General features: G+C 35.3%; 1 protein-coding gene across 1 annotated transcript; it reads right to left on the bottom strand.

Annotated features, from left to right (window-relative positions):
- Positions 1-4,731: 4,731 nt before the first annotated feature.
- On the bottom strand, positions 4,732-5,961 carry LOC141487097 (uncharacterized). The gene is made up of 2 exons (XM_074185897.1): positions 5,000-5,961; positions 4,732-4,951 (listed from the first exon to the last, which is right to left on the bottom strand). Exons 1-2 carry the CDS (start codon positions 5,957-5,959, stop codon positions 4,787-4,789), a joined length of 1,125 nt encoding a protein of 374 aa, XP_074041998.1. The 5' UTR covers positions 5,960-5,961; the 3' UTR covers positions 4,732-4,786.
- Positions 5,962-12,981: the final 7,020 nt, after the last annotated feature.

The following is a 12,981-nucleotide window of genomic DNA, read 5'->3' as shown; positions in this document are numbered from 1 at the left end:
TACCAAAGCGAATACTGAACAAGAGTCTGCAACTCGCGCCAGCTTTCGTGTGGTTCTTGAAATCGGAAAACGTGGCAAACCATTCACCGATGGAGAAATGATTAAAGAATGCTTGATTGCAGTAGCCGAAGAAATATGCCCCGAAAAGGTAAATTTATTTAAAAGTGTCAGTTTGTCAGCAAACACCGTGGCTCGGAGGGTGCAAGACATCGCAGAAAATATATCATCTCAACTGTCTTACAAAAATGGACATCATGAGTGGTTTTCTCTAGCATTGGATGAGTCAACGGATGTGTCAGATACTGCTCAGGTGTTGATTTTTATTCGCGGAGTAGATAAAAGCTATGAAGTGTATGAAGAACTTCTTGATATTGATAGTATTCACGGCACGACAACTGGGGCAGATATTTTTAAAGGAGTTGAAAATGCCATTAATAAAAAGAACCTTCGATGGAGAAATTTGAATTCTATAACACCTGATGGAGGCAAAAATATGTATGGTAAAAATAAAGGAGTGGTTGCACTTGTGTCAAAGGCTGTAGAAAATGTTGGTGGTTCAAAACCATTAGTCTTACATTGTATCATTCATCAACAGTCCTTGTGCGGAAAATGTTTGGATATGTCTGAAGTTCTAAAACGAGTGATATCAGTTGTTAACTTCATCAGATCCACTGGGCTGAATCACCTACATTTCCGCGAGTTTATTCAACAGATTGGAGGAAATGATTTACCATAAGCCAGCATACTGCCGTATGCTGGCTTAGTTGCGGAAAAGTTCTTAAGCGCTTTTTTGAACTTCGAGCAGAGATCGGAATTTTTTTAAATGAGAAGCAGCGCCCTTTTGCCGATTTAGAAAATAGTGAATGGATGTGGAAGTTAGCCTTCTATGTCGATTTGACAAATCATATGATCGAACTGAATTTTATATTGCAAGGAGAAAATCAGTTTCTCCCTGATTTATACACCAATGTCAAATCCTTCAGGCAGAAAATAATACTATTTCAATCGCAATTACGTAAAAAATGTTTCACACATTTTGAAACTTGTGAAATATTCAGCCACACTACAGAGACTGAATTTCCCGTCAATTTTGCAATCGAAACTTTGAGTGCTTTGAAGATAAATTTTGATACTCGTTTTTCAGATTTTGATGTCATTGCGAATGAAATTAAGGTTTTTCAAAATCCTTTTGATTCTGACATTAAAACCCTGGCTCCGGAAGTCTAAATGGAAATTATTGGTTCACGGTGCAGTGATATGCTTAAGAACAAATATCAAAATTCATCTTTGTTGGAATTTTATAAGAGTCTTCCACTGGAACAATTTGATAATTTGCATAAATTTGCTCGTGTGTTGTTTTCTGTTTTTGGAACTTCTTACTTGTGTGAGAAAACGTTTTCCAAGATGAAGTACACAAAGAATGTTTACAGATCTCAATTAACCGATGAGCATCTTAAATCTCTTTTGATGATTGGTACAAGTAAAATTGATCCACAACTACAAAGTATTGTCGGTGGAAAATCACAATTACATAAATCTCATTAGTGTTTTTGTTTTACTGTGATTCATTTCAATTATTTGTTAGTTATTAATATGTTTAAACTTAGATACTTAAGTTAAGTTTTCTTTGTCATCATTTCTGTCGTTAAGTTTCACCTTGCAAGTAAATAAAACCGAGTAATTATCATTCTGTGTTTTCTTCTTCAACTTATCACAGCAATAGTAACAACAATTAGGTACTTAATCATTGGCTGTCGCGGGCCAGATTGATGACAGTAAATTATTGGCTGTTGCGGGCCGGATTGATGACACTGGCGGGCCGTAGTTTGGAGACCCCTGGTCTATAGCCTTACTAGATCGCCCCGGGTACCGCACTGGCTCCACTTGTCTATCTCGATGGGCGAGTGGATGGCGCTTATATTTGGCAATCGAAGGCGTTGGAACATTTCTCGGAATTCCATCAAAACCATGAGAACAGCCGCGAAATGTCGGTCGAACTGAGCGCGTTCCTGCCATGTCACAATTGGTTTATGGCTACCAGTGGCGCCTAGCATTATTGCCTGTTTCACTATCACTGTCGTCACCCAAATCCAGATCCAGCTCTAAATACCAGAATCATCGATGTAGCAAATAGTGCAAGTCTTCTTCATCAAAATATACAATGTGTCAATACCAGTAGAAATGAATTGGAGGTTTTTTAAACTAGTGTTGATATAAATTATCTGTGTGTAACCGAACATTGGTGTTGTGAAGAGGTGTTGAGAGTGATGGGTCTAGTATCTAGCTTTTGTAGGAAAAAAGGCAGCCATGGAGGAGCTGCCATTCGTGGCAAAGACGGTATAAGAGGGAAAGCAAAAAATGACATTTGTGGGTTATCGGTAATCAATCACTTTGAATGTGCAGGTGCCGAATTTCAACTGGGTAATATCGTGTATTCAATCTTATGTATATATCGTCCTCCAGATTGAAGTTTTCAAGTATTCTTTACAAAAATGTCTTCTCTGGTCTCTGCTCTCATGAGTAATAAGTTATTGTTTATTATTGCATGAGATTTTAATTTGAATTTGAAAGTGGAATCTAAAGAAAAATATGACTTCTTAAATTTGCTAAACTCTTTTGATGTCATCTTGACAATTGATGAATATACCCGCGTAACCAACAGATCCAAAACTTGCATTGATAATATCATCATCAAATCCGAAGTATAGTTCGGCTGTTATCGACTCATGTCTTTCTGATCATCGTGCACAATTAATTAACATTCACAATCCAATGTTGAATAATATAAATAATGTCATATACAAAAGACTATTTTCGGAAAAAAATATTGACAATTTTATTTTACAATTAGAGCAACACAGTTGGAATGAAATATTTTTAGATACTGATAGTTTTCCACCTAAATTATTGAAAAAAGTGTGCTCATTCACTTTCCACCGTACTCCGTTATATTTTCAATATTTGTTTAGAGACAGGAATATTTCCAGATCAAATGAAGCTGGCAATAGTGTTACCACTTTATAAAAAGGGAGAACAGAACGATATGGGTAATTATAGGCCAATCAGTTTGTTGACAGCTTTTTCTTTTATTTTTAGTGATCTTTTATTTGAAGTGATCATATCTACTAGAATTATTGATTTCTTCAATGCCTATAATTTTTTCAATAATTTCCAGCACGGTTTTCTCAAATGAAAAAATACAGAAACAACATTGTTTGATTTCATAGATGAAATTCATTCTTTGCTGGAATAAGACTCTATGGCTTGTGGTGTTTTTCTGGACCTGAGTAAAGCTTTTGACTGTGTGGACCATTCTGTTTTATCGCAGAAGTTGTGTCATCATGGTATCAGGGGTGAAGCTTTAGTTCTCATGAAATCGTGTCTTAGCAACAGAAAACAAAAAGTTTGCATTAAACATCAAACAGAAGTTTCTTACTCTGACATAGCTGATATTAATAAAGGTGTTCCACAAGGAAGTGTGCTAGGTCCTTTGTTGTTAATCATTTATATAAACGATTTTTCGAAAATTTTTAAAAATACTAGCACCAAACTTGTCAGTTATGCTGATAATTCCAATCTTGTTATACCTCTTGACTGCCATATGAATTTGGAAAGTGATGAATGTTGTTTCTACATCCTCAACATATTTCACTCAAAATGAACTTCTTTTGAATACAGCCAAAACTAATTGTATATTTTTCAGAACAGTTAATACTTCCATCATTATTCCAGAGTATGTGAACATGGGCCCTGAAAAGTTGAATTTTTCATCATGAACAAAAATGTAAGGGGTCTATCTGGATGACAAAATTAAACTGACGTACATATTGAGCATCTTGTAAAAAACTGGTTAGCAAATGTTATGCAATTAGAATTTTGAGAAGTCACTTGAATACTGCTGCACAAAAAACAGCATACTATGGAACCGTATATCCTTTCCTCAAATACGGAATTATGTTCTGGGGTGGAAGCACTAACTTGGAACGGATTTTCACTATGCAAAAACGTATAATAAAGAATATGCTTAACATGAACTTAACAGACTCCTGTCGCGAAATTTTTAAAAGTAATAAATTACTTACTTTATATGGGATCTATATTTATGTTTGTGTTATTTTCGTTTATGACAACAAAGAAAAATTCATTATTCATAAAAACATTCACGAGTACTCTACTAGGAACAATTCGAACCTCGTTCTTCCTAAACATAGACTAAGAAATACAGAAAAAGCTCCACGCTATTTGGCCATCAAACTATAGAATCATTTACCACTGACAATCAGAGAAGAAGGCAGACGGCATACTTTCAAAATTCTAGTTTTCGATTTGTTATGTAACATGGAACCGTATTCGATGCAAGATTTTTTTTTGGCAACTTCATGACGATTGCAGAAAACAGAAGAAGGATGGATATTAGTATTAGTCATCAAAATTTTCCAAAATAATCGTAACAAATATAGACATGATATATGCGAGAGTATATCTTCATTATATTTTGATATCTATATATTTTAGACAAATACGTTTAAATCTGTGACACTTATCTTTTTTTCTCTCTCTCTTTTTTTCCAATATTGAGCTATATTAAAATGTACTCCCACGAATTTATAAACCTGTGATAATATTTTGTTATCTTTTGTTGTATTTTATTTATATATTTATACCTTACTGACTTAAGTTTTCATATGCTCAATTCGAAAAATTCAATAAATCTATCTATGATGTGTTGTTTTTCCGGGTGTTCATCCATTGTGTACTATTCGATAGTCGACGTTTCGCCATCATCTCAGATGGCATTATCAAGACGAGTTACTGTTTCGCTTCGAGAGGTGTAACTGATGTTAGGTTCTTCTTGTGGTGTTTTTATATGGCTTCGCTTGCGTAAGTTGTATGGATTTGTTACCTGTTTTTCCACCTGAGGGTTGTTGATGGCTTTTGGCAGTTCTCCTAACTGTTTTTCTACCTGAGGGTTGTTAATGGCTTCTGGCGGTTCTCCTACCTGCGATGGTTCATTATCAATTTGTGGTTGTCTTTGGTGGTTGTTTTTAATTATTGTTTTCCAAATCCTTGGGATGTTTAGTGAGTCATCCCTTTTGTTGATGAGGCCTTGCTTTTCGATTTCGTTAGCTTCCCTGATTTGTCGAATTCTTGGGTTTTGCACCTGTGCTATCTGTTTTGTGGACCCAAAATTAATCTTGTGACCTATTTGTAGATGGTGTTGAAAGAGGGCAGAGGAGGTTTGTTTTGTTCTTATCGAGTTTTTGTGCTCCTGGGTTCTGGCAGATATACGTCTGTTGGTCTGACCGATATATTGTTGACCACAGTCCTCGCATGTGATGCTATATACTCCTTGGTTTTCTAGGGAAATTCTCTCTTTCGGTCTGGGCAGCCAACTGGATATCGTTTTGTGCGGTTTGTAGGTTGTCCGGATGTTTTTACGTCTTAGTATTCTCCCGATTTTGTCGGTCACACCTTTGACATAAGGTGTTGTCACAGATTGTCTGTCGTGTGGAGAGTCTTCTGTCGACCTAGTGGATGTTTTTTTGGTTCTTCTTAGTCTGTCGATGGCCTTTTGAATGATCTTTGGTCCGTAGCCATTTTGTCGCAGAGCCTTTGTTGTCTCCCTCAATTCTGTTGCCAAATCCCAAGGATTTGGAAACCAATAATTAAAAACAACCACCAAAGACAACCACAAATTGATAATGAACCATCGCAAGTAGGAGAACCGCCAAAAGCCATCAACAACCCTCAGGTGGAAAAACAGGTAACAAATCCATACAACTAACGCAAGCGAAGCCATATAAAAACACCACAAGAAGAACCTAACATCAGTTACACCTCTCGAAGCGAAGCAGTAACTCGTCTTGATAATGCCATCTGAGATGATGGCGAAACGTCGACTATCGAATAGTACACAACGGATGAACACCCGGAAAAACAACAGATCATATTCTAACATCCGTGAAAACCTACATTGTAATATATATATATATATATATATATATATATATATATATATATATATATATATATATATATATATATATATATATATGTATGTATATATATATATATATATATATATATATATATATATATATATATATATATATATATATATATATATATATGTATGTATATATATATATATATATATATATATATATATATATATATATATATATATATATATATATATATATAGAAGGAGGTGTTATCGAGTGTCAATGATTTAATTTAAAAAGGAAAGGATTAGTCGGAACAGCACTCAAGAAAAATTATTGGCAAACCGCGGACACGTGTTTCTGGCTATTGGCCTCATCAGCGCGGTGTAGCCAAGTGCAGAGATGGGCAACACTTGGTTGTCAAAAACGAAAAAACAGCACAAACGAACGGAGTTTGTTTGCCAATAATTTTTCTTGAGTGCTGTTCCGACTAATCCTTTCCTTTATAAATTAAATCATAGACACTCGATAACACCTCCTTCTATATATTTATATCCTGGACTCGGGAGTCTGGCAGGTAGCTGTAGCTGCCTTCGTGGTGATGTTATGATATCCTAGAAATTCTAGGTCTCCTAATTGAAATCACAAATGTGCGGTAGGCTCCTGTTGGTGACTCCGTTCGTTTGTGCTGTTTTTTCGTTTTTGACAACCAAGTGTTGCCCATCTCTGCACTTGGCTACACCGCGCTGATGAGGCCAATAGCCAGAAACACGTGTCCGCAGTTTGCGGATATAGATGCCCATTTAAAATGGGATGCACATGTGGCTATTCGGTGAAAAAATTACGTAGTGTTACATATAGATTGAAATACATGACATCCTACCTAGATATAGCTCAAATGCTCATGCTATACTATACCTTGTTTGAAACTTACCTCTCCTATGGGATAGTTGCCTGGGGAGCAGCAAGTTATTCTCATAACAAATTCAAAAATCAACTCTGAAAATGATCACAAATAAAAAAAGAACTTACCTCACAGAAGCGCTATATGAGGAAACATTGACTTCAGACATAAGGCAACTTCACTTCTTCAAAACTGTTATAAGGCAACACAAAAATAAACATGAACTTAGAAAAATTGAACACCGTCATGCAACTCACCACAAAATGAATTCAACCTATGTACCAGAATCAGAGAAAAATACTTCACAAAAGTGTTATACTTACTTAGCTTCTCGGCTGTATAATCTTATTCCAGCACATATCAAAACTATCTTTGGCATTAATATGTTCAAAAATAAGCTTAAAGCTTGGATCTCAGGTTTGCCTAGAGCACAGATTCACCAATATGTTGATGTGAAAAATTCATATTACTACAATGTATACATGTCTGTAGAAGATGTATGTGATTAGAGTTATGTTATCTGTAGATCAACTTCTCCATGGTTTGTTCGTTTTTTTTTCATTTGAAAAAATAGAGTATTTGTTTGATTGATGTGTGAGTGATGTATGGTTTGTTTGTTTTTTTTTCATTTAAAAAAATAGAGTATTTGTTTGATTGATGCGTGAGTGATGTACGATGTAATTCACCTATTGCGATTGTTTCAGTATAGGTATAACCTAAATGTTTTATTTATATTAACTATATGTAATTTTGATGTGATATCTGTATATAATTTTTCTAGTGCTTTTTTGGTCATGCTAAATGTTTCTATTTATATTGACTATATATGATTTTGATGTGATATCTGTATAAATTTTTCTTGTACTTTTTTTGTTCATACCGAAAAAAACTTCATTTTTTATATTTCATTCATTATAATCTATTGTATATTAAAATGATATAGCCCACGCACAGGTTCATCCTTCTGTGGGAACTATATTTTTTTGTCGTTAACTAAGATTATTGTGTTTGTAGAATTGAATGGCAAATAAATATTATTATTATTATAATTATCATTATTGTTTCCATCATTATTATGGATGTGTCCAATCTCCATATAACCTTTTTCAACTAAATTTACTTTTTTAATCCTTTTTTGCCAGTCTTCTTCGGTAATATTAGATACTTCTTCTTTAATTAGCTCTATTACCTTATTAACAAATTTTGGAAAATTATTTCTACGCCTGATGCTTCGTTTCAATTTTTCCCAAATCAACTCGATGGGATTGAAAACACAAAAATAGGGAGTAAGTCTCACTAGGGTGTGTCCATTATTTTCAGCAAGAGCATACACTTTTTCAAATGTTTTTGTCTGTAAAACTTCAAGTAGTTGGTTTTTGGTATAGTAATCTTCAAAATACAAATTGTTATCCAATGAAAAACTTTGTATTTCATCTTTCCTCGAATTTTTATTCGGTACTTTGATGAGCTGTCGCGAATGATAGGAAGCATTGTCAAGAACTATTACACTATTCACATCTAAATTTGGGATCAATGTGTTTTCAAACCATTCCTCGAAAATATTAGCTTCTATGTTCTTATGACAGTCAACATTGAAGTCCTCAAGCTTTCTCCACATGATTCCAAAGAATTCGGAACTCATTCTTCACTTCCTCCGGAATGCACAATGATTAGTCGCGATCCTTTGTTTGCAGGTATGTTAGGGGTACACTTTCTTGAACCATAAGTCCACCCTTCCGTAACTGTGTCGTGAGTGTCATATCAAGTTTCATCCAAATAGAAAATTTGTTGTTGTCCTTGTCTATATTCAGTTATTTGTTCTAAGTGTTTGTTACGCAATTCCACTATTCTTCCGCTTTCTATAACTGCTTGATGTTTTTTTATTATTTTAAATCTAAATCCTAGTTCCTTCATCCAATTCTGAAGAGTTTTGTCACAGCAGCTCACGTTGTGACTGGAAGTATTCAATTTATTTCTTATGATTTCGGTTGTAGGACTCTCATTGCTTTTGTAACAATAATATATTATTTTTTCCAATGATTTTATTAGATGAACATCTAAAGGTTTTGGTAATCCTGTATCACATCGCGTCTTGCGTTCATAAGGTTCGTTTTTGACTATTTTACGTACAATTGAGAAAGGAATTTCGATCAAATCTGAGTTGCTTGTAATAGTTTGTTTCCCTCGAAACCAAACTTGGGATGTAGATTCTCATATACATGGAAAAATACTCTCTGTGTTTCAATATTCCAATGCATCCGAATCTTATTCACGGACATCTCTTTTTCTCATTGTTCACCATCGCTTTTGAAATCACTACACTGGAAAAAGTCTGCGTTGTCACCACACTCGTTAGTACTATTAGAACTTGTCCAAGGACACCACATCTTAAACAGATAACAAACATATTAAGTGTTTATAACTGCACCAATATAGAATTTCAACACTCAAGTCGCGATCATTTTCTGAATTGAACATGACGGCGATAACCATCCCCGCAGTCACCGATTTCTATTTGTTACCGTAACATGACTTCAAATTCAATTTCATCACTCTTCAGCCAATCATAATGTCGCCATATGTCTACAGTCCACGTGGATTAGTCGCTGCCGGTTCATTTCTATGTATTGGTTTTTTTGACTTTTGAGAGTGCCGACAACTTTGAGAGTGCACAATATTGTTTACTTTTACTTATACACATGTTGATAGATGAAATCAGAATCGTTTCTGAATGCAAACCTTTGTGGTGTGTTTAGTGCTTCTATGAATGGGATGCCGAAGTACGTTGGATCTCTTTATTTTATGGAGAATCAAGAGTGCTGTAGATTGACGGTTTTCGTCAAAATATTTTATAAATCAATACACCATTGTATTTCTATGCATCTTGATTGCAAGATTCTTTTTAGAAATACAATTTGAACTTGTTTTATTTTTTAATTTTAGTTGTCGGAATATTTTTCGTATCTGATTGACATGTTGTTATTTCATTTTACTGAATTATAAAAGTTAGCACTGCTGACTACCATCTCTTTGAATTCATCATCCTTTTGGACGTTTTGCCTCATGTTTTGGCCCCTAACTTTGAGAGCAACTTGAAAAAATTATGAATGTATGCAGCAAAAGGCAGGAATTTTTTAATATCTATATCGACGCCGTCTCTAGGACTGTTATTCTTGATTTTGATCTAGAGAGTATCCTCTATTCAGCGGCAGTTCCAAAACAATATTTTTCGGATGAGGGAGGAATTCAGATATTGAAGAACTTCACTATAGCTTTTTCTCAAATCCAATCGCTTGAAATTATGGCGGTATATAACTTGTTTTCATTTGACGTGACGTTCGGTTATTCGGTGAAGAATAATTCTCTTTCATTATTGATTTGGAATGAGTAAAAAAATAATATAATGAGGAGAAAACTGAAACAGAAGTGAGTGCTTGGCTGAATGCTTTACCTGCTGCATCTCTTGGAACACTATTAGACGATGAATCTTTCAGAATAGCAGTAGGACTTAGGATGGGTTCATCTATTTGTATGCCTCATTCTTGTGTTTGCGCTAGTATAGTTGATGAGAAAGGTACACATGGTTTAAGTTGCAGGAGAAGTGCAGCGCGTACATCTCGACATCATGGAAATACGGTAAACCTGTGGTATGGGACTTCACTTGCGGTGACACGGTCGCGGGTTCCCATCTAGCCGGAAGTTCGAAGTCTGCTGGAACTGCAGCATTGTCTGGCAAGAAATTAAAAAGAAAAAAATAACCAAAATCTTGGTAACAACAATCTGTTCCATCCAGTTGCGTTTGAAACTTTTGGTGTTTATGGCCGGAGTCTCTGTTATTCGTTCATGAACTTGAAAGGAGAATAGGCCAAGCAACGAAAGATCACCGTTCTACCTCTTTTTTGATAGGAAGAATTAGTATTGCTATTCAACGTGGCAATGCTGCTTCGGTCCTTGGAACAATTCCTCCTTCACATAATTTTGATGAGATCATGCATTGCCCTAATTTCAGTACGGAACTGAAATCTCTTTGAAACAAGCCGAGATATGTGGAAATTTATCAGTCTCCTATCAAGGTTGATTCACAAGTGATTATCCACCTTCTTTTTTTTCAGTGCGGTCAATGGACTTAGGTCATTCTTGTCCCCCAAATATGAGTTGCAGTCCTCGTAGTTCTGGTTCCCTTTCAGTGGAAGAGCTTCATGAAGCAAGAGCCAAATCGATCCCTCTACGAAACCCTTCTTCACTTAGAAGGATCGATCGCAGCTTGAGAAATAGTTCTTATGGAGATTCTGTGAAACATGTTCTTCCTTACGAATCAATAGGGAGTTGTCCTGAAGATCTAGAGAACAAAATTGGATTGGATAATTTAGGAAACACTTGCTACATGAACAGCATTTTACAAGTGTTGTTCTTGACAAAAAATTTCAAGAACGAGGTTTAAATGATGAACGAGAACGGGAATGTTTCCTACTTATTCATCAAACTCAAACACCTGTTCATGCAGCTGCAGCTTCGTAAGAATGTATAATATTTCCCTCCAACCGATTTCCTGGAGTCCTCACTTGTTCACTTTGTAGTGAATGTTCAAGAGGTAGCGAAAACTTATGTGAATTTCTGGAACTTCATATAGCTTTTCCTGATATGACTGTGCAAAGTTTATTGTTGAATCATCTGGAACTGGAATTTTTAACAGGTGATGGTCGACTGTATTGCCAAACATGCGCCAAACTAATTGACTGTTATAAGGAAACAAGTATAGCTGAGGCACCAGTCAATCTGATAATAACACTGATGATCTTCAAACAAGACTCAACCTCTGACGGAAGCAAGAAATTCTTTGGAAGGTTCGTAATAGATGAACATTTCAATCTAGCAAACTACTATTATAATATCCATGCAGTCATTGTTCACTGTGGTTCTGACATTGAATTTGGGCATTATTACGCCTTGGTCAAAGATGACGATAGTCGTGTCACAACACGGCATGTATTGAAGCTTTTGCAGCTTCTGGAGACACCCTACATTTTGTTTTATGAGAGAGAGAGGGCATTGGCAGATCAAGATCTTCAGATGATGTGGTGCTGCAGGTTTTTCCGGGTTTTCCTGCAGCTGACAAAGCAAATGCGTCACTGATATCAATGAAGTCGACCCGGAGCGCCAATTAATTTTTATTGTTGTTTTTATTTTTATCGTTGTAATATTAAATAGTTTTTGGGAAAGGAAGTTTTTGGCTTTCTACTACTACAACTCGATACAAAAAAACATGAGGGAATCTACCAAAGAAAGGAAGGAAGTATCATGCAAAGAAGTAACTTTCAGACATTCCTAACAATATAACCCCTTCAGATCAAATTAAATAGTTTATCTTCAAAAAAAAACGAGATTGAACTTCAACCACCAGCCACAATAAAAGAGAGGAGTAAATAAAACGTTGGTTGAGAGAGCACGACTGATCTGTGAACCTGATAATCCTCCTAAGAAACGCAATTACCTAAAAAATGAAAGGGAATTGAGAGAATACGAGCGGTGATGATACAATCCGAACATTCATGAAATATTTTCTTTGCGACCCTTTTGCGAAACAATAAAAAGGTAAGGTATTATAAAACCGCCTATTCCAGTAGTGACATATCATAATGAAATTACAAAATTTCGATTAGGCGCTCCATCAGCATTTTGCACTTAAAATGAACATTCGAAATTTCAAGATTGGAGTGGAAAGTCATAATTTCGTATTTAAATTCGGAATTTCGAGATAAAAGTCAAAATTGAGAGATTGAGGTCGAAAATTTGAGAATTAAAACTCAAAAACGAAACACGCCTGAGTCACCTGAGTAGTTTGACTTACCTTTATTCACAAGTACAAAAAAAGATCGGGCTCAATGGAAATCTCTTCAGACGGAGACGAAATTAATCTTCATCAGATACATAAGTTATAAAAAAAGTTAACTCATCCATGTTTTGATTGTTTTTCATCTCATACAATTCGAAATAATATAATAAAAGTTATCGCAGAGTTAAAAACTATTGCATGAGAAAATTAATTCAAGCTGTCTAACAAACTGATTCGACAGGCGTTGTTTCAGGTAGTAAATCGCTTTGTCTGTCAAGATCACATTTTTGTTTTGCGTT

This window comes from Leptinotarsa decemlineata, unplaced genomic scaffold, assembly GCF_025532065.1.
Source record: "Leptinotarsa decemlineata unplaced genomic scaffold, Ldec_3_MD MMD2_tig00078363_RagTag_RagTag, whole genome shotgun sequence".
NCBI classification, from domain to species: Eukaryota; Metazoa; Arthropoda; class Insecta; order Coleoptera; family Chrysomelidae; genus Leptinotarsa; species Leptinotarsa decemlineata.
The sequence above is the reverse complement of the archived record's forward strand: the minus strand, read 5'-3'. Positions and strand labels throughout refer to the sequence as shown.

Bases quoted from the DNA above. Each gene is read 5' to 3' on its own strand.
- LOC141487097 (XM_074185897.1), bottom strand. From the start codon at position 5,959: ATGTTAGAATATGATCTGTTGTTTTTCCGGGTGTTCATCCGTTGTGTA. The intron at 4,952-4,999 runs GTAGGAGAACCG...GTAGAAAAACAG, and splicing joins TTGATAATGAACCATCGCAG to TTAGGAGAACTGCCAAAAGC.